The sequence below is a fragment of the Vanacampus margaritifer genome, chromosome 17 (assembly GCF_051991255.1).
Source record: "Vanacampus margaritifer isolate UIUO_Vmar chromosome 17, RoL_Vmar_1.0, whole genome shotgun sequence".
Taxonomy (NCBI): Eukaryota; Metazoa; Chordata; class Actinopteri; order Syngnathiformes; family Syngnathidae; genus Vanacampus; species Vanacampus margaritifer.
The window spans coordinates 20,029,152-20,050,656 of NC_135448.1; the positions used below are offsets into that span (position 1 = coordinate 20,029,152).

Below are 21,505 nucleotides of genomic sequence, written 5' to 3' on the forward strand. Positions count from 1 at the left end.
CTGAAAAATGGCAGTCATTTATTTGGCCTGTTTGTATTTCTGGTTTATTTTTGCCATGTAATCAGGTGTAAATGATTGGTTGCCTCCGTGTCTTAAATAGAAACATTGCCTTGGTATAGTTATATTTGTATTTAATTAAATAAAAAATATACCATATATAATTGCAAACGCATTGATCTGTTTTGCATTATTCTGGCTTTAGTCCTATTTGTGTCAATATTCTTGAACTACATGTCAGTAAACAAATGACTTGCCATCAATCGTTCTCCATTTTGTCACTGTGTCAAGCTGTCATTCCAAGTCGTAGTGACAAAAGTGTCGCTTCAACACTTGAATCTTAAAGAAAAACCTCAAGGCTTTTTATTTAACAAGCACAGTAGCTCAGCTGAGACCAATTATTCAACACTGTCAACACTGGGAGAGGTTTACATTGTGATTTGTGGTGTGTCGGCAATGTGTCAAAATGGGCTTAGTTAGCTTGTCTGGGGACGGAGTCGCTGTGATTGGCATGAATGTCAAATGAGGTTGAAAGAAATGGTGTGTGTTCCATTTTGTTTACTTCACTCAGGCAAAACGGAAAACAGAGGCAATCGAATGCAATGTGCTCGTTAAAGCACTTGTAACATACAGCAAAATATATTTTTACAGTACTGTATTTGAATAGGAGGCCCATATTGAGGTTTTACTAGTGTATTTTGCCACCTAGCGGCCATATTTTAAAGCTGCACCTCACGTTATTAATTTTGTCAAAACTACTATTTATTTTTGTTCAATTATTATTAGCAAGCTCGTTCTTTTTTTCGCATTATATTAGATTTGCTTTATTTCAATTTATTATGGCTTTATTTTCATTACTTTTTTGTACTTCTATTTTATATTAAGTTGACTGATTACAATGTTTGCCTTTTGAATTTATTTAATTTATATTTTGTGCGCATTTTCGTTCGTATTATTTTTTGTATGTTATTGATTTTTCATTTATCTACTTTTATTTTAAATGAATACAAAAGCGGAACGTTATGCTGCAGCTCGTGTTGCACAACGGCCGTCATCAGCTGTGACGCCATTTCCTTTCGTCATACGTCAGCAAGATGGCGGCGCTCAGGCTCGAAACATGCCATGTCGCCTGTTCGGCCAACCGGACGCCCAACGTGGTGTCTTGGGGCCGCGGGGGGACGCTCGCCTTCGGGACATGCAACTCCGTAGCCCTGTACGAACCCCAGGTAGGACGTCAAGTCATTGTGGTCACATTTAGCGCTCAATTCCCACAACTGACTGACCATCTTCGAGATAACAAGGCACCTTGGGGCTTTTTTTATGACAGGAAAGAAGAGTTTTGTCAATGTTGAATGGCCACACGGCAAGAGTAAACGCAGTCCGATGGGTCCATAAAGATGACGGTGGTAAGTTTGTTCAAATAAATACAGATATCAGTTATCCTTTGACTGCATGTGTGATACCGCTGTCGTCCGTCTAGGGGGCAGTGTCACATTGTTATTGTTGCCTACCTTGACAGTAAATGGTCAGGCCATTGAAAGATGCATTCTTACACATATGAAAACTGAAACAGGTTACAGCTTTAAATAATAATAATAATAATAACAGATTTGTATAAATTTGATATCAAAAGTCTACACACAACTGGCTGTTTTTGTGAATTACAGGATTGTATATTACATTAATGGAGGAAAATGCCCCCTCCAAACCCCTCCCATGTGTGCTTGTCTGTTTTAATCTGAGCAAATTCTTCTGTTACATTTTTCAAACCACAGCTCCTGAAACCCACTTGGTCTCAGGAGGCTCAGATAGCCGGCTCCTGGTCTGGGCTGCTCACAATGGCAAGGTAAACCTCACCAAGGAACAGGATTGTGTTGTTGTTGTTGTTGCACAGTCCCCCCCCCTCCTCATTTTTGAAGACTCACGTCCATGCAGTTTGTCCAGTCGACGGAGTGTAAAGGCCACACGGGTGCCGTTTGCGCTGTGGACGCCCTCTACGCTGGCCCAAGTATCCTGGTGGCCTCTGCAGCGGCGGACTCCAGCGTCAGGCTTTGGCTCTGTGGTGACGCCAAAGAGGGTATGAGCCGAAGAAAGTCACCACATTAATATAGCATGGAACAAAGTACTTGCCACCTTATTGATTTCTAATAATAATAATGCACAGAGATGTCATGGTCCCCCCCCCCAAAAAAAAGCACTTTCAAATGGTCTCAATTGTGTTAATTTTAATGTTTGAACAAAATTAACCCAACATAATGCCCTTTTACCTGACTCAAAGTTCAAGTTACCTGACTCAAAAAATGACATTCAACTGATAAATATGCTTGAAAAAGATCCAGGAGGCAGCAAATACTTTTTCCCGTCACGCCATGTATACAATAAGAAATGTTTTTTTGTTTGTTTTCTCCAGCCGAATGCCTCCACTCGCTAACGTTTGGTGGCGGGTTCATGATGGACGTCTCCCTGTCCCTGCTGCCAGGCACCAAAGGTACGCTGTACAACTTGTGCTCATTATTTTCCCTACTTGTCATCCATGTGCTGCATCTGTCTCCTCTCGCAGTTCCCATTTTGGCCTGCGGGGGCGACGACTCTCGAGTCCACCTGTACGTGCAGTCCCCGGAGAAGGTGAGCTCACTCTTGCTTTATTTGGAATCTAAAGAAGGAAGTCAAGTTTGAAGTCTGACATTTACCCCAGCAGAAGCTGCAGAGAGTCATGATGCTGCAGGGACACGAGGACTGGGTGCGAGGTGTCGCCTGGACGTCCGTAGGTGAGGTTTGAAGTGTGTGTTTGAGTCGCTGCAGTAGAAATGGAAATTAAACAAATGACATACTTGCATAATATTTACTTACTAATGGCCTGTGCTCACTTAAGTCAGTCAACAGGTTAGCTGCCTAAACGGCAGTGGACGTAAACATGGTAAAGTACCGTATGCTGCATCTGCCAATTTAGCTTTGGGACCTTACCTGTAAGCTCATTTTTTTTGTTACAACCAGCAGAGGGTGCAATTGAAGCTCAACCAATAGAGTTGCTGCCTGGACAGGTCGCAGTAGAAATGGAAAAGCAGCGCAGTAACCATTTTTACGTTACTTCTTACTTCAGACGCCAGAACTCTGGCTCAATAGATTTGCTGCAGTACAAACCCAACATTGACAGTAACTGGTGGTTTGTCACCATTTTGAATTTCACGCAACCATGTCCGGCCGAACAGATTTGCTGCCTAAACGGGCTGCAGTAGATGACAAAATAGACAATAAACAGGTTGAATTTTGAAATGTACTTTGAGCCATCACATGACTAAATTTAGTTACAACCGGCAGACGGCGAGAGTAAGTCCTGCCTAAACGGGCAGAGTCAAACCTCCATTTTGGCTGCGACCCAAAACAAACCCTCATTAACTTTAATCATGCCGTGTCACCCATTGACAAACAATAAAGACCTCCTCCTCTTCCTCCTCGCTGTCGTCTCGCCGCCTTTGTCGCAGGCGGCCAAGCGTCACTTTCAGCCCCCGTCGCCGTTCATCACCGCGCCGAACGAGGCCAGCGGTCGGTCGAGCGAACATCGCTCAGGCGCCGAGACGGCACCGCGTGTTGGACTTGTTTACCGCCTGCCGGCGGGTATTTATTACCCCGCTGGCGTGTCACCGTTCTTCACATACTCATACCGGCAAAGGTGGTCGCCTGCTTCTGCTGGGCTCATTAACTACATCAACATGCACACGGGCTAGGCTAACTGTTAGCCATTTACACTTCTAATGCAACATTTAGATTTAGCTGCTAATCGGTAGAATACTTGATGAAAAAAAATTCTAAAAAATATATAAAAACCAAACTAAATCATATACAAAATAACTTAATAGTGACGTGTGAATGTTACTGGATGATTGATTAGCAGGCGTCTCCAATCAAATAAGAGTCCTTCTTCCACCTCATCAACATGACTGGTAGACTTGAACGTGCGCCCGCGTTTGCGCAGGTGGCGAGCTGCTGCTGGCCAGCTGCTCGCAGGACTGTCTCATCCGAGTGTGGCGGCTCCGCGCCAAGTCCGGGAGCGGCGCCCGCGCCGAGGGCGAGCAGGACGACGCAGTCATCAAAATGAAAGAGGACGTTTTTGGATTAGAAGAGCAAGAGGGGGACAGCGGCGCAGGCGAGCGACGCTTGATGCTAATCAAGTAGCCGCTAGTCGTCTTGCGCTCGTTTCTAGTTGGTGTGTTTTGCGTCTTCAGTTTTTGCAGTGGCTCTGGAAACGGTCCTGGCGGGACATGAGAACTGGGTGTACGGCGTACACTGGCAGCCTCCGACTTACGAGGGTAAGGAAATAGGAAGGAACTATGTTGACGGGAAGGGAGGAGCTCCATTTCGTCAGGTCATTGTAAAAAAAAAAAAAAAAAAAAAAAAGGGGCTTTGCCGCCATCTTGTAGCATCTATAAGAATGTGCTTGCGCATTTTCACAGTTTGTGGTAGGCTCATCCCTATTCCGCAAATAGAATGGGAAGTCAATGGTGTTTGTCGCCCCCTGCAGGGGGCAAGAGGCACGAGTCTCTCAGTTTGCTCTCCGCCTCCATGGACAAGACCATGATCCTTTGGACCCCGGACCAGGCCTCTGGAGTCTGGATGGAGCAGGTGAGTGTGTGCCGACAACCTGGAGAGACATGCGCACACACGCGCGCACACACACACGCGCGCACACACACACATTCGTGGCTTATGAGCTCTTGATCCTCCTCTCTCCCCCCCGCCAGTCACTTTCTCTCTTTTGCCTTCTGTCTTTTTCTTCCCTCTTTTCTCTTTGTTTCCTTCTCCTCCTCCCGTGCGCGCTCACTCTCACCCTCTATCCCTCCCTCCCCTCCCGCCACCTCATCTCCCGACATCTGCCGCTGTGCCGTTACAAGGCTAAATTTAACATAAGCCTGGACAACAGAGAAATCAAAAGAAGGAAAGCGCTCTCCCGGCCATCTGTGCCCCGCAGCTTGATCTTTTTGAACATGATTTCAATTTGCACCCTCACAACAACTCCAAACACTCCGTTTTGCTGCAACGAACCGCTTTTTTGCTGCCCACAGTCTCCTCTTGGATAAAAGTCGTTAGATTGAAAATTTCAACCGGTTCCCATTTTTTAAGGGTTAAACTAGGGCTGGGTTTAAAAATAAATAAATGCAATAATCGATATTGAAGTGATTTTCCTTTTCGAGCCCAACATTGATTCATAAAACCATGAATCGATTTTTAAAATCTCATTTTTTCCCCATAAATTCTTAAGAAAATAGATTTTTAAAAGCTGATTTTTTGTATCTTACTGTTTGCTTGAAATTTACTGTTCACATGAATTCAAACGTATTTTCTTAAATTTATGAAAGACCTGACTTCTTGCATGTTTATATTTACAGTTATTAAATGAGAATGCTGAAAATATTTTCATCTCATCCTTGCTGATGTCAATGTTTGTGTAACACTTAATTGATTATAACACGTGTTACTTTCATGAATAAACAAAATCATTAGACCAGTTACTGCCTCTGCTAAATTTATTTTGGAACTTAATACCTGTGGAGTTTTTATCATGTCCTTGACATTTAAGAAGATTTGATGTTCCATAATTAATCAATTTTGGATTGAAGTGAATCAAATTGGGAAAAATCGAATTTAACTCTTGAGAATCGGATCTATTGGAAAAAATTAGAATCAATACTCAGCTCTAGTGAAAACGCCAAAGCGTCATGCGTTTAGCATGCCCGCGCTAAATGCTAAACTGTTTAGCATTGTGACATGTCACATTTGTGCATCTTCAATGTCAAAAAAGTTAGCCATTATTTTTGGAACAGATTGTGCCTTCCTGTGCTAAATGCTAAATGGTTTAGCATTGAAACATCATCGAGGAAGGTGATTGGATGATGATGGCTACACATCTCTCAAACAATCACCTTCGCAGATTGTTACATTCAAAAATTCAAATAAAGTACTTGTAGTTAGTCCCGATGTCATCATATTTTGCTCTACCCGCTAGTCTCTTGACCAATCACGTTTGTGCAACTTCAATTTCTAAAGAACCCGACCGGAGAGCGATTAGCACCCGAAGCGACGCACAAAGGCGCTCGGCGCGCAAGAAAATCATTATGTGTGTGTTTGAAGTTCAGTCAGGTGTGAACCATCTTTACGCCTCCTTTTATACATCGGCCTCAATGGCACACGCGCACACTCCTCAAACGAGAGGCAAACGCTTTGAACCGACTGGTGCTCGGTCTACACAAGAAGCTTAACCTCGCACACGCGCGCGCACACACACACGCACTCCAGCGCGCATCAAAGGCGCGCCGGCGAATTGAACTTGGAATTAGCATTTTGTCTCTTTGACGAGCGAGAGCTCATGAAAGGCTTGGGCTCTTCTTGGGTGTTTACCCCCCACCCACCTCGCTTGAAGGCCTGCTAATGTGTTGAGGTTGTTAGCGAGGCGAGCTAACGGCGCGCGATGCTAATTAACACGTCGGCCGGACAGCGCAACACGTGGAGGCCTTGTTGTCTGCGTGTTCAGTTTAAAGTTCGATAAATTTGTGTCATGTCACAATGCTAAATTAGTGAAGTTAGTTATGAAACTGATAAATGTGACAATAACACCCTTTTGTAACAATGAGTTATTTGCTTCCGGCTTTCTGGTTCTCATGACAGTTCCTCCAAATCGTTTTTTTTTTAAATTTGGATTTTTCTTCCTCTGATGACTGAGTCTCGTTTCCCCCACCAGGTCCGCGTCGGGGAGGTGGGCGGCAACACGCTGGGCTTCTACGGCTGCCAGATGAGTCCGGACGCTTGCATGATCCTGGCTCACGCCTTCCACGGCGCCCTCCACCTGTGGAGCAAGGACGCCATCTCGGTACGTTCTGTACCACACGCGCTGCTCCTGCGTTGTGCGCGACGCTTCTTTGTGTGCCGTCACGTCGCCATGGCAACACCTCATTGCGCTTCGAGAACGGTCACATATACTCTTTTATTTAAATGCATTTTTAACCATAGATACTATTTTTAATATTTATTTTTACAACACTATTTTTAAATGCTTTTTAACCACATTTTAATGTTTTTATTAAAAAAAACTGATCTTGTTTTAATATTTCTTACCATAGATACTGTTTTTAATACTTTACACTATTATTATTATTATTAAAATTGTTTTGACACCATTTTTTAAAACTTCTTACCAAAGATACTATCTTTAACACTTTTTTTTTTAACCAGATACAGTTTTTAATACGTAGTTTTTACATGAACACATACTGTCAAGATTTGTTCTGTCGTCATGTCTTGACGAGCAATTGTGCATATCGAAGAGCTCGCTCACAGACACATTTTCAGAACGCGCTTTAAAAACAAGCATGACTGCAAAGTCAGATTGTTTTGCCACCATTTTTGTGTCCGATGTCCATAATCCGATCAGGGTGAGTGGAGGCCCGACGTGGTGCTGTCAGGCCACTTTGACGCGGTCCAGGACCTGAGCTGGGACCCCGAGGGCGAGTTTGTCATCAGCGTGAGCTCGGACCAGACCGCCCGCCTCTTCACGCCGTGGAGGAGCAAGCCGGGGGGCGGGCGGCGTCCCACCTGGCACGAGATCTCGCGACCGCAGATCCACGGCTACGACATGCAGTGCTTGGCCACGCTGGGCCGCTTCATGTTGGTGTCGGGCGCCGACGAGAAGGTCCTGCGCGTCTTCCAGGCGCCGCGCAACTTTGTGGAGAACTTGGCCAACATCTCGGGCACGTCCAGAGAGGAACTGCTGGCGTCCGACGTGAGGATCCCGTGGCGCCGGCTGGGAAATGTCGCACGTTGTACCGGGCCAGACTTTTGTACCTTCTCCTTGGCAGGACTGCGCCCGGCTGCCCGAAGGCGCCAGCACGCCTGCGTTGGGATTGTCCAACAAGGCCGTCTTTCCAGGCAAGACGGGCTTGGCCGCGGCGTCCTTCCATTTGGGCGCCGGACACTCAAAACACCTTTGCTTTCATTGACAGGTGATCCTGGACCGGCAAGCAAAGACGGACAGGAGAAGTTCAGCAGCGTCTCCGACCAATACCAAGAGTTCTACTTCCAGCCCGTCAACATGAGCGGTACGCTTACTCGCCGATACATCATCATTAATTAGGTCACCTTCATTTGATCACTACTACAGACGAGTTGATTTGTCAACTTTACTCAACAGTGATATTTAATATCAACTCATTTCTAATAAAAGGTTCAAGCACCATTTGTACTATTTTTTATTGTCTGAGAAGACATGACAGTACTTAAAAATAATAATTATAAAAAAAAAATTAAAAAAAAAAGACTAGTCTACAGTCTTGGGGGTTGGAGGATAATATTCCAAGAAAAAAATAGCCTCATGCATTTTCCACTTTTTCTCATAATATTAAACTCCCCCCAAAATAACTACAATAAAATTAGACGTGGCCCTAATACGCCATCGTACTAGTTGACTCTAGTCAACTGATGCACTTTTGTGTGCCTGCTTGTAGCACCTCCACCGGAGGATGATCTGCTGCAGAACACTCTTTGGCCCGAGGTCCAAAAACTGTGAGTATGCGCCGACTTTTTGCAGGAAGGTTAGAGTTCCTGGTACGACAGGCTTCCAAAGCCATCAACTGTCACTCAGCCCGAAACCTACAAGTCATGTGACCGGCTGTCAGCCTAGCAGCCAACTTTATTGGTTAATACAGCTGGCAGACAAAGCGGTGTGCGTGCGTATTGCGCATGCGCTTTGCTCGTAGCACATTTAGAACGGCCACCGATTGGACCCAAAAACACAAACAAACTTAACATTCTCCTGGGAGCCATAAAAAAAAGAACGATGACTTTTCCTCTTTTTAAAGGTTTCCAATGCGGCGAGATGGAATTGTTTATTTTTGCTGTGGGCCCCGAGGCTTAATTGCGTGTGAAAACGATGCTCTTGCCTCCTTTTCATCATCCCACTTGCTGCCATGACACACGCGCACACACCCGATGTATTGCCTCCCTCCCATTGCTAATTCCATTTACAAGTCGTTTTGCCGTAAACATGACGTATGGGGGCAGTTTGTTGCCTGGCTGTGACTTCAGTGCCTCATTTAGCGCTCAATGTAAACGGGCGGCGTGACAAATTGTCCTTTTTGTGCACGCGGCCCGCCAGGTACGGCCACGGCTTCGAGATGTTCTGCCTGGCGGCCGACAGCGGCGGGACGGTGGTGGCGTCGGCGTGCAAGGTATTTATTTCTCTTAGTAAATGGCGCTACAAGCAAGGAATTGAAGTCGCAAATGGCGTTACCACCGACGTCCAAGTATTTCTTATTCTCGTGGTGTGGGGCCGTTAGGCGTCCAAGGCGGAGCACGCGTCAGTGCTGCTATGGAGCACGGCCACGTGGCGCCAGTTGCAGGCGCTGCCGTGCCACTCCCTCACCGTCACGCAGATGGCTTTCTCGCCCGACGGCGCCATGCTGCTGCTCGTCTCCAGAGACCGCACCTGGTCTCTGTGGCGCCGACACCAGGCTGGTCCAGGTACTGCACTAATATTACAATTACTACCGCACTTCTTGTGCCACCACTACTACTTTTACTGTTACTGCTAGGGATGTTCAATACTACCTTTTTAGACTAATACCATTGGAAGTGTTAACTCTTTGAGTACTTTTAATTCTATATAACAAAACAATTCTGAATAGATCTTGCTTTCTGACACAGATGACGATTTACTGATATGTCAAAATGCCGCAGTTGAGCACCAATTACTGCTGATGAAGACTTACTCAATTATGGATTTTTTTTTTAACATTAAGTATCTGTGGCTGGTATTGGCACCTTGCAAGTGTATCCGATATCTTAAAATTGGTATCAGCCCGAAGCCTGGTTTCCGTATTCGCCCATCCTTAGTTACTAGTTCATCACTTACTAGATATAATAGAATCTAATAATAATAATAATAATAATAATAATAATAATAATAATATATATATATATATATAATGATCTAATACTATATCATCCTTCCGGTCCTACTGATACCTCCACTGTCATGAGCGAAGTGAGGCAAAGAAATTTGGGTCGTTCACCGTCAATGTCATTCTAGCATTAAGAACTTGGCCTGTGTGTAACTAGGCCAACTATAAACAATGCTTAGAAATATGATTAAACTGAAATCCCTTTCATTTAAAATCTTAGTAGTTTATGTACATTCAAGGCAAAAATAATATTGAGTATACTGTACTGCCCAAAAACATTTTGTATGTGCTGCACCTTGTCATAATGCAAAAATACTATCAGTACAATGTTTACATTCATCAAGTGTTAATTGGCAGGTAAATGTCAGCGGGTAATTTTAAAAAGGTTCAATTAAAAACACATCTATACACAATAACAATAAATCACGGCCATTTGGAGGGGAAACGCCAGATTAACAACAAGTATTTATTAAAAGTGTAAATAAAACCACCTGTGGACAAATCTTGTTAGCCGCAATTTTGTCCCGAGTCCCATTCGCTATACATGGAATTAGCGGCTAGCTGTTAGCATGCTAATACAAACAATTGAACGGACTCACCAATTGCCTCTTTTCTCTGTTGCGTGGGTAACACAAATGACACGCGTCTGTGGTAGAAGCACCTGTGAGTTGACAGCAAATCAGAGCGGTCAGAAATTCAAGCAAAAACGCACCTTTGAAGCAGCTACAAATCTTTTACCTGCAACATTTCTCGAAGGGACGTCGACCACACCAACACTAGCCGGCTTAGCACGCGCGGTCATTTGAAGGAACGGGACACCAGACGCTACGTAAAATGACGTCAGACGCTACGTAAAATGACGTGGGACGTTAAATGAAGCTAACGAAATCACGTGATTATTTCATGCTATCCTTAGCATAACAATAACAAATGAGAAAGAGACGAAGACATCGATATCATTTTTTATATAAAATATGAATTTGAATTAATCTAAGTATACAATATAATAAAGTATCTTAAAATTATAATAATACAATGTACAAAAATCACCCTGGTTACACTATTATTATTATTATTATTATTATTACAACTAGCAGTTGCTCTTCCAGTACTATACTACTACTGCTACTATTTTTTTAATTACAATTACTTAGACTACTACCAATCATTCTTCTCGCACAATTTCTACTACTTGTCATTCTTCGACTCTTACTACTGCCGCTACTACAGTTTCTTCCATTTACTACAACATTTTCTTTGAGTAGCAATTACGATTATTCCTACTATCTTTACTTTGTGTCACAGTTGCTAATTATAGTGCTAGCACTACCGATACTAGCACCACATAGTACTGACTAGCGCTGTTACGGCATTCCTACGAGTCCTACTACTTTGATGAGGCAATAGTGCTTGACCCACCTCCATGTTTGTTGTTGTTGTTGTTGTGGTTGTTGTTGTTGTGTGCATGCGTAGAGCCCGATTACGGTTTGTACGCACGCACCACGAAGGACACGTCGGTGCACAGCCGCATCATCTGGTCATGTGACTGGAGTCCCGACGGCTCCTATTTTGTCACGTCCAGTCGGGACAAAAAGGTGACTTCCTGCCACGCCCACAGCGCCGAGTAGAGCGCGGCGGGCCGGAGTACTCCACGCCGTACTTTGTGTGTCTCGCAGGTGATTGTGTGGGGACCTTGTAGCAAAGACCAGCATGGAGATTCCGTGGCTCCTCGTCAGGTGAAGCCGAGCTCCTCCATCTTGGATGTGGCCGATTCTGCTACGGCCGTCGCTTTCTGCCCTCGGCTCTGCTCCGACAACAGGTACACGCACACACTTAGCGACCTCATAGCAATATATCGCATTTCAATGTTTTCCAATGCCAAGAACAAACAAAATGTTTGGCAAGGGACAATACATAAGGTCACTTTTTAAACGGATTTCCGGCTACTGGCATTACTTATTGTTGTTAGCGCTAGTCGTCTGCTTGGACAACAAATGTTCTGATAAAACTACAATTAGAAGTTATTGTTAAACAATATTATATATGATCAGAGCTGTTGCTAGTTTGGCCAACTTGGTTTCAGCAGGATAACAAGATGGTGTCCATATGTCATGTGACCAGCAGTTGACCAATCACACGTCTTATCAGCACAAACGATCAGCAGCTCTGTATATTGTTATGCTGCCCCCTGGTGGCCAAGCCGTGCACACCAACACGATATCCATTGAAGTGAAGCAAAAATGTGTCCAAAAACGGTTTTCTTTCCTTACATTGCATCGAATGATATCTTGAATGCGTATTTTCCAAATCCTACTTGTTTTCTCAAACAGTTGCTGTTTTTCGCCATCTTTCCTCCTCAGTTACCTGCTCGCCGTGGGACTGGAGAGCGGTCGCATAACGGTGTACGGGTGGAGACCCGATGAAGATCCAGCCGGAGGCCAAGACTGGATCCGATACGGAGAAACCGAGCCTTGGTATCCTTCCGCCAGACGTTGATCTCCTCATGAATCTTTTGTGTCCTCGCCAGCTTTGTTTGTCTTCACCGTGCGTCGTCCAACAGGCAAAGTCACACTCTGGCTGTCAAAAGGCTGCGCTGGAGGCCCCGGGCGGGTCGGGCGGGTCGGGCGGGGGTCTCGGAGGAGAGCGCCTGGCTGCAGCTGGCCAGCGCCGGCGCCGACCATGCAGTCAAGATCTTCGATATCAACGCAGAGGCTCTTTAGCGCCACCTGTTGTCACCCTCGTGCGCACCACTTGAAGAACTTGTTTTGTTTTTTTATTTATACAAACCAATAAACATTTTTTTTTAATTTGCTCTCTGATGGTGTTTGTTTTGTTAATGAGCCACCATGTTTTTGCCAGCTGTGAAGAGGTAGGCGTGTCCAACGGGTGGTCACGGCAATGTCACGGCCACCTCGCACAAACGACAACATGAAGGCAAGCCTTGAAGTGGGCTGCCACGTTGTCGGGGAGATTTTGGTCCGGCGTCGCGTGGTTGGAGGAAGCGGCCGTTCCGCCGGAGCGCCATCTATTAATGTTGGGACGCCCTTGAAGGCTCGTCCAGGAAAGATGCCTGCAAACGTGCAAGGACATTTGAAAGCAACAAAGATCACTTTCAGTCTCACTTTATTCAACGATGATGTGAAACGTAAAAGGCTGTCCAGAACATTCAGACAAGAAAAGAAGAATGGCGCTTCTCGAATCCCGCTCACAATGAAACCACGCCCACAATGACAAGACCCGCCCACCCGCCCCACAAAAACAAAAAGTAACGTTCAGGTGTTCCAAAATGTGATACTTAGTTTATACAACGGTTCCATATCTATACCTCGTCTGTACATAACATCGTTACAGATACTGTAAATAAAGATTTCAAAAATAGAAAAAAAAATAATTCAAAAACAACGACTTCCAAAGTATCCTGGTGGCATATAATTTTGTGAAACAAATGTAAAAATGGTACTTAAAGATCTTTTACGTATACTTTTTTTTTTTTGTTAATATATATATATCTATGTATTATATATATATTTATATATAAATATCTATATACTGCAGTTCACTCTGTCTGGTAACAGAAAACAAGTTATTGCCCCTCTTGAACGCAAGTTTTGGTTACTGTTGTTTTATGAATAGTCCTAATAATCATAACCGCTTTATTGTTAGCAAGTCAAGCACAATCAGTGACAAAACAAACCTTTGCACCGCAATAAGTCGCACTTTTGCAGACGCGTTTTGATTTTTGTCAACGTGTAAGGCCGCGCTGAGAGGAAAAAAAATTGGAATAAAGTTGTTTCTTCTTATTTGAGAGTCAAAAATATTCATGAGAAGGTTTCATTGTTAACGGCGGTGGGCGAGGAAAGATTGAATTCAGTTGGTTTTTTTTAAAGAATTTCTCAAATTTGATCTACAAGAAAAAGTCTGAATATTCCATGAGGGAAGTTTCTTTCAATTAAGAATATTTTGAGATTACTCATAAAACTGCCAGAATGTTTTATTTTTCAAAAAGAAAACAAATCTTTATTTTGTTTGAAATTCACTTGCTGAAAAACATTTTTCATTGTGAACTTTAGTCTTTAATGTCGTAATATTCTGACATTTTCTTGAGAAAATTTTATTCTAGATTTTTGAAGAGAAATGTTTAAATAAATTGAGAAGTTAAAATTTTATCAGGGGAAGCGAAGGAAATGTCTGAAATACATCATTTTGAATCCACCTTTTTCTGCAAAAAAAATGAATACATAAAAAAAAAAATTCAAACCCAACAACTTTATTGCTATTACGACTATCGTAATATTTTTTTCTCCTTTTCAGTGCGGCTCTGGTAAAAAAAAAAAAAAAAAAACAGCAATTGATGGCCCAAATTTTGAGAACACCCCAAAAAAAGGAAATCATTTTTGGGGCAATCAAATAAAAAAACAGTGCTAGGATGGTTTACTTCTGTCTGCTCACATGTTCATACGACTACAAAAGGAGCATTCAACCCCCCCCCCTTTTTTTTTTATAACATCGGTGTGAAGTCTACATTAGAGTTCATGCCGTCTTGAGGAAAAACAGCCCAACAATTCATAAGTTGAAAAAAAGGAAGAAAGAAAGAAAAAGATGGTCTCCATGGACACCTGTGCTGAAGGTATCTGCAAATTGTACACAATCACGTAAAATGTCACAGAATAGAAAATGTCCACTTGGATTTTGCTCAACGTCTCTCTGGATTGTTATGGTTTGGACCCGGAGTGGCAGGAGCGGCGCTCGCTTCCAGAAAGTGGGCGGAGCCATGCCGAAGCTTTGAAAAGTCCACCTCCCGCTCCTTTTCCGTTCCCGAGTCAGAACTGGAGTCCGGTTTCTGCTCGCTTAAGCAAGAAGTGCACTCCTGCCGTCCCGAATGTGCGTGCGCGTGTGTGTGTGTTTGCGGCGCCATGACAACGGTGAGTGCAGAAGACGACAGGCACAGCGCGAGGACGGTCGCCTTTCACAAGCAAAAAAACAAGACAAAAACCAAGACACCGATGGTGAAAAACAACAAATTAGCTCCGAGTAACCAAAAGGAGAAATCTCCGTCGCAACGCAGGCCAGAGGAGTGTGCTTGGACGCCTTCTTGGCGACGCCTCCTTGGCGACGCCTCCTTGGCGACGCCTCCTTGGCGACGCCTCCTTGGCGACGCCTCCTTGGCGACGCCTCCTTGGCGACGCCTTCTTGGCGGGAATCGGGGCTCCATTTGATTGCGCTGGAATGGAATTAAGTCCTGGGAGAATTTTGTTGTGTTGGATTTTTTTAATTCATTTTTTTCGCATGTGAAATAACCTCTGAATTGCTGACAAATTTCACATCATTTTTAAATAAATATAAAGTTGTCATATGACAATTTATTCGTTGTCAAATTGATATCCGCAATGATTATACATTTGTCGGAACTCATCCTCTAAAGTGAAAATATCGGGACTGAAGTCGTACAATTTGGTCATATTGCGACCATTTAGACATTATTGTCGCAATATTGATCCTGGTCATGATTAGGAATTTGTCAGATTTCGATAACAATGTCGAAGAATGCATCAATTTGTGATTGTCACAATCGACGCGTAATAATTGGAGGTTACTGCAGTCAAATGAAAAATATAAATGTGTCATATTATGACAATCTCGAATGGGTCAAAGTGAAACATTTGGACATGCTCATATTTCATTGGACATTTCTGTCACCGTCATATGATGACAAATTCATACTTGTCACATTTAGATATGAGGTCATATTTTGAGTATCAATTTGTCGTTGTGACGTTACCATGTCTAAATATGAAGCATATTTGTCATACTATTGTGGTAATATGAGGAACTTTTCGGATACGCTGTTGTGGTAAAATGCAAAATGTCATCATTGAGTCGAAACGTGTCATATTATTACAATGTTGCAATTGTCAAAATGACTCATTTGTAATAACCAGGAATTTCTGTCATATTTTGACAAATTTCTACTCGTCGTATTCAGACATAATGTAACGAATAGAAATGTGTCGAAATTGTCGCAATATGACAAATGTACACTCTTGCTATTGAAAGGCTTTTGCCCAATTGTGCATTTTCGTCGTGCAAAATTAAGAACTTCTCATCATTTCTGGTCTGTTTTGGGGAATTCAAATTTTTTTTTGTCGAGTTTGAGAAGCGTAAAAAGAAAGGCTATCAGTTAGCATTGTTAGCATCTGGACGCCAAAACGAGCCGTCGACATCCGCGGTGTGCCCGAACCACGATATTTACAAAGTCACAATTTCTAGTGGGCGGGGCAAAAGAGGGCCCACCCCGAAGGCTACGCCGCGGTCGCCGTCGTGGGTAATTAGCAATCTCGCTAACGGGTCAGTCGGCCGAGTTGGGCGGGGAGGCGCAAAAGTGCGTCGGGTTGCGAGCAGTCGGTCTGCGGTAGAAAAGACACCAACACACCAAAAGACAGTTGTGTGTGTGTGTGTGTGTGTGTGTGTGTACTGGAAGGGTGGCGGCGGCGTTACAGGCCCGACACCATGACCCGGTAGGAGGGCGGCATGTGTCTGTGTCGCGGGCTGGATCCGGGGCTGTCGGTGGGGCTGGTGCAGCTGGCGTCCACGCCGCCGATGGACGGCAGGTAGGCGTGATGCAGGATGGGCAGCTGCAGCGACAGACGCCGCTGGATGCTAAACACGCACAAAACAAACAAAAACAACAACATTCAAAGTTGGGTTGCCCAAAAACTGAAGGGGAAAAAACAATTGCTCTCAAAAGGGGACCTAAACAAGTATGATGATGTGGTTGCATAAGTGTACACACCCCCATAACTGGGGGTGGGGGGGCTGTGATCATGCGAAATGGGACTTGTCATTATTTCAAGTGCCTCAGATGAACACCCAATGAACTTGAGCTGTTTTAGTTGGCTTTTTATGTCCACTGTAAATGATTTGAAAGTCAAAAGTAGAACTTTTTTGGGCAGTTTTTTTTCTTTGTCAAACAACTTTTTTCACATCCATTATTTTATTTTACAAATTCAAATTTCAATAAATCGATCCTCAAATTCTCGTGGATTTTATTGTTTAATATGAAGACTTTTTCCCTCTTCAACTAATGAATGTATTCACATTATTACATGAGCCGCCTCCAAAACGTTCACGTTAGAAATATTTAATAAACAAATGAAACTAAAAGCCAAGACATTCAGATTTCCCTTCCTACAATATTTGGGCTTGCAAAATGATTGATTTTTTCCACATAATGAACGAAAATAAAATCTCAATATTTCATTTTGGTAAAATGACAACTTTTGCATTTAGAAATAATGATAATATTTGACATTTTATTTACAAAATAAATGTATTCATTTTTATTTATTTACAACTTTACTGACAGTGCAATGTTTTCACCCCAAAATATTTTCATGTTTTTAGAAATAAATTCTCATCAAGTTAAGATTTTTTCCCCACTTTTTTTTTTTATACAGTAATTTATTTGTCTTTTGATTTTTCCACTTAATACAATATTAGACTGACAATACACTAATTTGTGCTTGAATAAAAATATTTTAGTCCTTTTCTTGTAATATTAGCCTATTTGTTTGTCATAGTAGTTATGAGTTCTTGTCTTGCGAAAAAAATAAAAAATTCTCGCCAAATGTTTTTTTTTTTCACATTACAATTTTATAAGTATGCACTTACTATTTGTAATCATTTTTTATTCATGTAATTTTTCCTTCCAATTTTTGAATAGCATTGCAGAACGAGTTATCCTCTTATTATGTCACAGTTGATTTGCATATGAAAAGGCTCCCCAGACGTGATTGATGGTAGTAAAAATATTCCGTGACACTTTTGCAGTCATCGTCGCTAATTCGGTGACGTTTGTCAAAAACGGCGTCTTCGTCTTCCAAGATGTGAGCTCGCTTGCTTCTTTCCTTTCGCCGGCGCGCAATCAAACATTCATCGGGCTCGCTCGGGAATAGCTGCCAGCGTTGCGCTCTATTTCCGGAGCCGCCTTACGTAAGCCTCTTCCCGACATTCTACCTGTCAAAGTCGGCCATTTTGTGTGGGGGCGGCGCTTGCGTAAATGATGCATGACGACCATGCCGCGTCCTCATGAATTATGAGGACCCACAAGCCAACGCGGCGAGTCTGGCGTGCGCGCGGCGTGGGCGAGGAACGTTGGTGCGATGAGCTCTCGCAGGGTTCTTGTTGCCACGGCAACCGCCGAGCAATTGCTGCCGGCTACCCCAAAAAAACAAAAAAAACAAAAAGCCGGTGCATTTCATGAGGGGGTACGGGGGCGCTTACTGTTCGGGGGAGTTGATGTCCTCCAGGGGACCTCTGGTTATTCTGGAAGGATCCATGGAGCCCCACTGGCCCTGAGGCTTCTGCTCCAGGTGGTTCTTCAGGAGGCTCCGGTCGGCATCTGCGCACAAATGCAAGATGGAGGCGGCTTTAGGAACGACAGCGCTCCTTTTGCCAGAGTTCATTGAAAAAATGCCTTTTTTGGTTGTCTTAAAGCAATTGGGCCAATTTTTTTAGGATATCTTCCATGAGCTCTTTAACACCAACGCACCGAGTTCGGGGACATTCGGCTGAAAGTTTTTTCTGTAAATGAAAGAACGGAGCGGAATTTCATCATCAATTCAGAGCCCTCATTTTTGCAAATTTACTAAATAATAATCGATATTTGGACTTTATTCACTTAAAACAGTTTTTGTTCCACCCATTTTTTATCTATAATTTCAGACAATTACAACTTTTTGTTACTTGCAAGAGTTTATTGATTCTGTTAAAATGACAACTTTATTTTGGTAATACTTGGACTTTGTTTTTTAAATCTAAAGGACAAATTCTACTCATTGAATTTGGACTTGATTCACAGAATACTAAAATATTTATTCTTGGGAAATTTCAGATTCGTTCTCATAATATGCCAATTTTTTCCCTGGAAAATTGCGTTTAGTTATTTTGTAATCCATAAAGTTAAAGTAAAACTGCAGCACGTTTCCTTCTTGCAAAATTTGGACTTTAAATTGTGACCGTTATCATTTTTTTCTCACTCAATTTGGAATCCGCAGTACTAATATTGGGAATTGTTGCATCTAATTTTGTACTTTTCATTTTATTTTTAAACACATTTATTTTCAGCTGTTTAACAATCGTCCACTTTCTTCTTCTTCTGGACATTCCACAATTTGTCTTTCAAAACAACAAATCGATATTTCCTTTTCAAGACCAAATCATTTCCGTGCGGAACGAGGACGTCCGACGAGCGAGCGGGCGAGCGGACGATCGGCCACCTTTGCCGTCGGCGAAGTTGCGTATGCTGAGGATGTTGTTGGCGTCCGGGTAGTGGTTCTGTTTGCCGTAGGGCGTCTTCTCGGGGGTGTCCTGCAGCTGCATGGTCACCTCCTCCAGCTCCTTGTCCAGCTTTGACACAAAAGAGCACACAAGATGTTTGGCCGACAGCTGACGTGGTTTATGGAGCGGCGTTCCATTTTGTGGTCGAGCTCAGACTGCACGCGGTCGCCAAAAACACGATCGTGTCGTCTATCTGTAGAAATCGGACAAAATCGGAAAACTGGAAATGGCTAAGAGAACCGCAAAATGGCCGTCTCAAACTAAAAGAGCAGACTTGCGTCTTGGCTCCTTGAGACTTTTCCCGATGGACACTCCCGCCAAATTTCATGTTATTAATTGAAAACGAGTTTGGGGGCTGAATTTGTCAAGAAAATATTGGTGGGTTTTACCAACCCCAAATGAGCATTTGTATCCAAAATGGCCGACTTGCCGTGTCTTCGTCTTAGTCATGGCTTCTTGAAACTTTTTGGTGGGACTACCGATGGCAGACGTCCCTACCAAAAGTCCTCTTGCTAATCCAAACTGGCAATGAGGTTTGGATTTTTCAAGAACATTCTAATGGGTTCTACCCACCGTAAATAAGCGTTTGTTAGCAAAATGGCCGACTTGCCGTGTCTTGTTAGTCATGTCTTCGCGAGACTTTTTTTTTTTTGTGGGTTCCCCGACGAGCCGTCTAAAATTCATGCTTGTCGTCAAGACCAGCTTTTCGGGATGCGGATGTTGAAAAGACGCCCGCGAGTCCGTTTTGGCGTCACCTCGGTGATCCTCATGCGCAGGCGGTGGTTGTCGGTTTGAAGGCCGTCCAGCCTGGAGGTGTTGGCCTGGTTGACGCTGGTGACCGAGGTGGAGGTCTTGGAGTCCTCTTTCTTCTGGTTCTGCGTGAACTTGATCCTGCGGTTCTGCGTGGCGGCGTCCGGGTTGGTCCTCATGGTGATGAACTAGGAGAGGACGGCGTTAGCACGTTAGCTGGACGACGGCGGCCAAATACGTCGTCGTTGTCCTTGACTGACCTTGGGGACGAAGACCAGGCAGAGCGTGATGGTGCTGCAGAAGATGATCACCAGCGCCACGATGCAGAACTGGACGTTGGGCTGGTCCCGGGTGAGGAAGGAGACGGCGGCGCCGATGATGCACATGATGCCGACGTTGTAGACGCTCATGCCGATGTACTTGCTGTCGTTGAGGGCGGGAATGCTGACGTTCCGGGTCTCCCAAGCCAGGAAGCAGCCGAACAGCTGCGGAGGGGGGCGACAAAAGGAAGGCCGTGAGCCGGAGAGCCGCGGAACCGGAGAGCCCCGGAACCGGAGAGGAACCGGAGAGGAACCGGAGAGCCCCGGAACCGGAGAGCCCCGGAACCGGAGAGCCCCGGAGAGCCCCGGAACCGGCGCCTGCAAGCGTGACGGAAGGTGTCCCCGCACCATCAGCAGGCCCTTGTTGGCGTAGACGATGCCCAGCCAGATGGTCATGTGGGTGCTCTCGCAGTGCTCCAAGAAGGGACGGATGGCGACGTCGCCGTCGTGCGGGTCCGCCTGAGCACACACACACAACGCAGGCAACGTGTAAAAATGGTGGTTTGGAGCCACCATGGAGGACTTTCATTGTTGTTTGTTGATTGCAACACTTTTCATCCTTTCTGACACATGACAAAAGATTTCACTGGATTCAAATGAATTCATTGATGAATCCATTCATTTATTTCAGACATATTTCGTACAACAGATTTTATCGGCTAAAATGATCATTTTTTATTTATTTTTTCACAGATTTCACCAGATGTCATTTTATTGATTTATTTCTTTTGGATTCGACGGTATCGATTTTCTTTGATCGCGAGTCGACCCACGAGAGACGCCGATACCAAGTTTCATGTTGTTCAGTGAGACGGTGCCAGCAATCCAAAATGGCCACTTTGACCCAAGATGGCAGACGTGCTGTCTTTTTGGTCCCGGTCTCGATTCTGGAGACTGAAGTCTTGGGAATCCTCACCTTCCCTTCTCCTCCTCCCAAGTGGATTTCAATGAACCCCTGATCCAAATGACTAATCCGGAATAATAATGAGCGCGACTCGTCGTCGTGTGCGTCGAATCTCCCGCACGCGTGCGTCAAGGCACACTTTTGTCTTAAAAGGGCCAGTTGAGGACGCCATCGTGTGAGTGGGAATATTTGTGGCGCGGGAAAGCCGCCGCTCCTAAAAGCCGGCCGTGACGTCCAAGCAGAACATCCAA

At 44.1% G+C, this 21,505-nt stretch overlaps 3 protein-coding genes across 9 annotated transcripts in view; 1 reads left to right on the forward strand and 2 right to left on the reverse strand.

Annotated features, from left to right (window-relative positions):
* ctnnal1 (catenin (cadherin-associated protein), alpha-like 1) overlaps positions 1-11,625 on the reverse strand; it is a 36,678-nt gene extending 25,053 nt beyond the window's left edge. The window contains exons 1-6 of one of the 2 annotated variants that reach the window (XM_077548276.1): positions 11,364-11,625; positions 10,683-10,769; positions 10,544-10,605; positions 2,688-2,793; positions 2,522-2,598; positions 1,923-2,054 (exon numbers count right to left, since the gene is read on the reverse strand). The gene's annotated coding sequence lies outside the window, so the exon portion shown is untranslated. The remainder of the gene's footprint in view (positions 1-1,922; positions 2,055-2,521; positions 2,599-2,687; positions 2,794-10,543; positions 10,606-10,682; positions 10,770-11,363) is intronic. The other variant, XM_077548277.1, reaches the window with a different exon arrangement.
* elp2 (elongator acetyltransferase complex subunit 2) lies at positions 1,057-12,751 on the forward strand. 6 transcript variants are annotated; one of them, XM_077548271.1, is made up of 21 exons: positions 1,057-1,223; positions 1,325-1,403; positions 1,773-1,843; positions 1,933-2,074; positions 2,408-2,485; positions 2,558-2,622; positions 2,693-2,765; positions 3,971-4,141; positions 4,221-4,304; positions 4,517-4,617; positions 6,731-6,859; positions 7,421-7,768; positions 7,845-7,914; positions 7,989-8,084; positions 8,490-8,547; positions 9,140-9,212; positions 9,321-9,504; positions 11,418-11,539; positions 11,621-11,763; positions 12,305-12,418; positions 12,505-12,751. In XM_077548271.1, exons 1-21 carry the CDS (start codon positions 1,092-1,094, stop codon positions 12,662-12,664), a joined length of 2,493 nt encoding a protein of 830 aa, XP_077404397.1. In that variant the 5' UTR covers positions 1,057-1,091; the 3' UTR covers positions 12,665-12,751. The 6 variants fall into 6 exon arrangements, with proteins under 6 accessions (XP_077404397.1, XP_077404396.1, XP_077404394.1 ...); XM_077548270.1 differs by having other exon boundaries at positions 2,408-2,622; XM_077548268.1 differs by having other exon boundaries at positions 7,421-8,084.
* A 3,541-nt stretch (positions 12,752-16,292) lies between these two features.
* Positions 16,293-21,505, reverse strand: part of gabbr2 (gamma-aminobutyric acid (GABA) B receptor, 2) — an 80,341-nt gene continuing 75,128 nt past the window's right edge. Inside the window, exons 14-19 of the mRNA XM_077548264.1 lie at positions 20,699-20,809; positions 20,291-20,515; positions 20,036-20,218; positions 19,220-19,349; positions 18,225-18,342; positions 16,293-16,601 (exon numbers count right to left, since the gene is read on the reverse strand). Coding sequence (XP_077404390.1) covers positions 16,436-16,601; positions 18,225-18,342; positions 19,220-19,349; positions 20,036-20,218; positions 20,291-20,515; positions 20,699-20,809 — 933 coding nt within the window. The 3' untranslated portion in view covers positions 16,293-16,435. The remainder of the gene's footprint in view (positions 16,602-18,224; positions 18,343-19,219; positions 19,350-20,035; positions 20,219-20,290; positions 20,516-20,698; positions 20,810-21,505) is intronic.